The following is a 1447-nucleotide window of genomic DNA, read 5'->3' on the forward strand; positions in this document are numbered from 1 at the left end:
TCCAAAGACGGCGCTCTTAAACATTCATCCCAATAACCTTTTGTGATGACCTCTGCTTTCACCAAAGAGAAAACCATGCGATAAAAAGATAATCCAATATTTCTACGAACGTAGCAATTGTTAACATTTGACTTAAATGTTGTACTTACTGATAACATATAATGTAAGATGACTATTAACAGACTGAACAATATTATCTTGACATCTCCACATTTTACCATTATCTCTATAATAATCTATAGATTTTATAGTTAGTTTATGTTCAGCTCCACAGTTTTTATATTCATAGAAATTTCTATCAGATTCTTGATTAAATATACAATTAAGACCATTCTGTATATTTGACTCTCCAAAATAGATGTTGTCTTTATACCAGTGTATTTGTTTTAGACTTGTTTTACATTCAAGAGTATATTCTTTATCCTGAATAGCTACACCAGAACCCTTCAATGATACTGAAAATAATTTAAAAGAAGTAATGATCATTAAAAATTATGTTCAGAAAAAAATACAGTTTCTCATATCTCGAAACTTATTTCAAAAAGTAAATTTTAATAATTCGTATATTCTAAAAGTTTAAAAGGAAGTCATATTGGCTAGATTGACATAATATATCATTTTTGTTATATATGAATTATATTGTGTTTAATTTCATTACATATTGATGTAATTGTAATTTCATTACATATTGATGTAATTCTATGAACGAGAGAAAATCAGAAACCATATCCAATGCTTTCTGTTCAAAATACACAATATTTTTTCAATGAAAGTATAGGATAATGAGAGAGAACGATTTTTTACCGAGTTTAGAATGCCCCACACACTACCCCAAGACAGTCGAAGGAAGGATTTCCCTTCTTTGTACTCCGGAAGTTAAGGCCTTCCCCTCGACTGTATTTTGGTACCGTTTGAGGCAAAGGGGCTTTGTAGAATATATTGCAATGCCTTGATGGACTCAATAATGCTTTTTACAAATACCAAAATTATGCATAATTTGGCTTTTAACATGGTGAAATTTCTCCTAAAATAGCGACCCAAAAGTTGAATGGAGCAATCCCACCTAAATGTGTCCACAGTCTAATTACAACCAGACTAAAGTTGTCTTTTTTTCTATTTTTTTTAATAAACTTATATTTTTAATGTAACCATTATAGTTAGGTTCCAAAGACGGCGCTCTTAAACATTCATCCCAATAACCTTTTGTGATGACCTCTGCTTTCACCAAAGAGAAAACCATGCGATAAAAAGATAATCCAATATTTCTACGAACGTAGCAATTGTTAACATTTGACTTAAATGTTGTACTTACTGATAACATATAATGTAAGATGACTATTAACAGACTGAACAATATTATCTTGACATCTCCACATTTTACCATTATCTCTATAATAATCTATAGATTTTATAGTTAGTTTATGTTCAGCTCCACAGTTTTTATATT

The 1447-nt window shown here is 29.9% G+C and overlaps 1 protein-coding gene across 1 annotated transcript in view; it reads right to left on the bottom strand.

Annotated features, from left to right (window-relative positions):
- LOTGIDRAFT_176470 (hypothetical protein) overlaps nt 1-1376 on the bottom strand; it is a gene marked incomplete at both ends in the record, with an annotated part of 8250 nt that extends 6874 nt beyond the window's left edge. Inside the window, 2 exons of the mRNA XM_009050323.1 lie at nt 150-455; nt 1313-1376. Of these exons, the coding sequence (XP_009048571.1) occupies nt 150-455; nt 1313-1376 (370 nt within the window). The remainder of the gene's footprint in view (nt 1-149; nt 456-1312) is intronic.
- Nucleotides 1377-1447: the final 71 nt, after the last annotated feature.

Source organism: Lottia gigantea (genome assembly GCF_000327385.1).
Source record: "Lottia gigantea unplaced genomic scaffold LOTGIsca_1496, whole genome shotgun sequence".
Classification (NCBI taxonomy): Eukaryota; Metazoa; Mollusca; class Gastropoda; family Lottiidae; genus Lottia; species Lottia gigantea.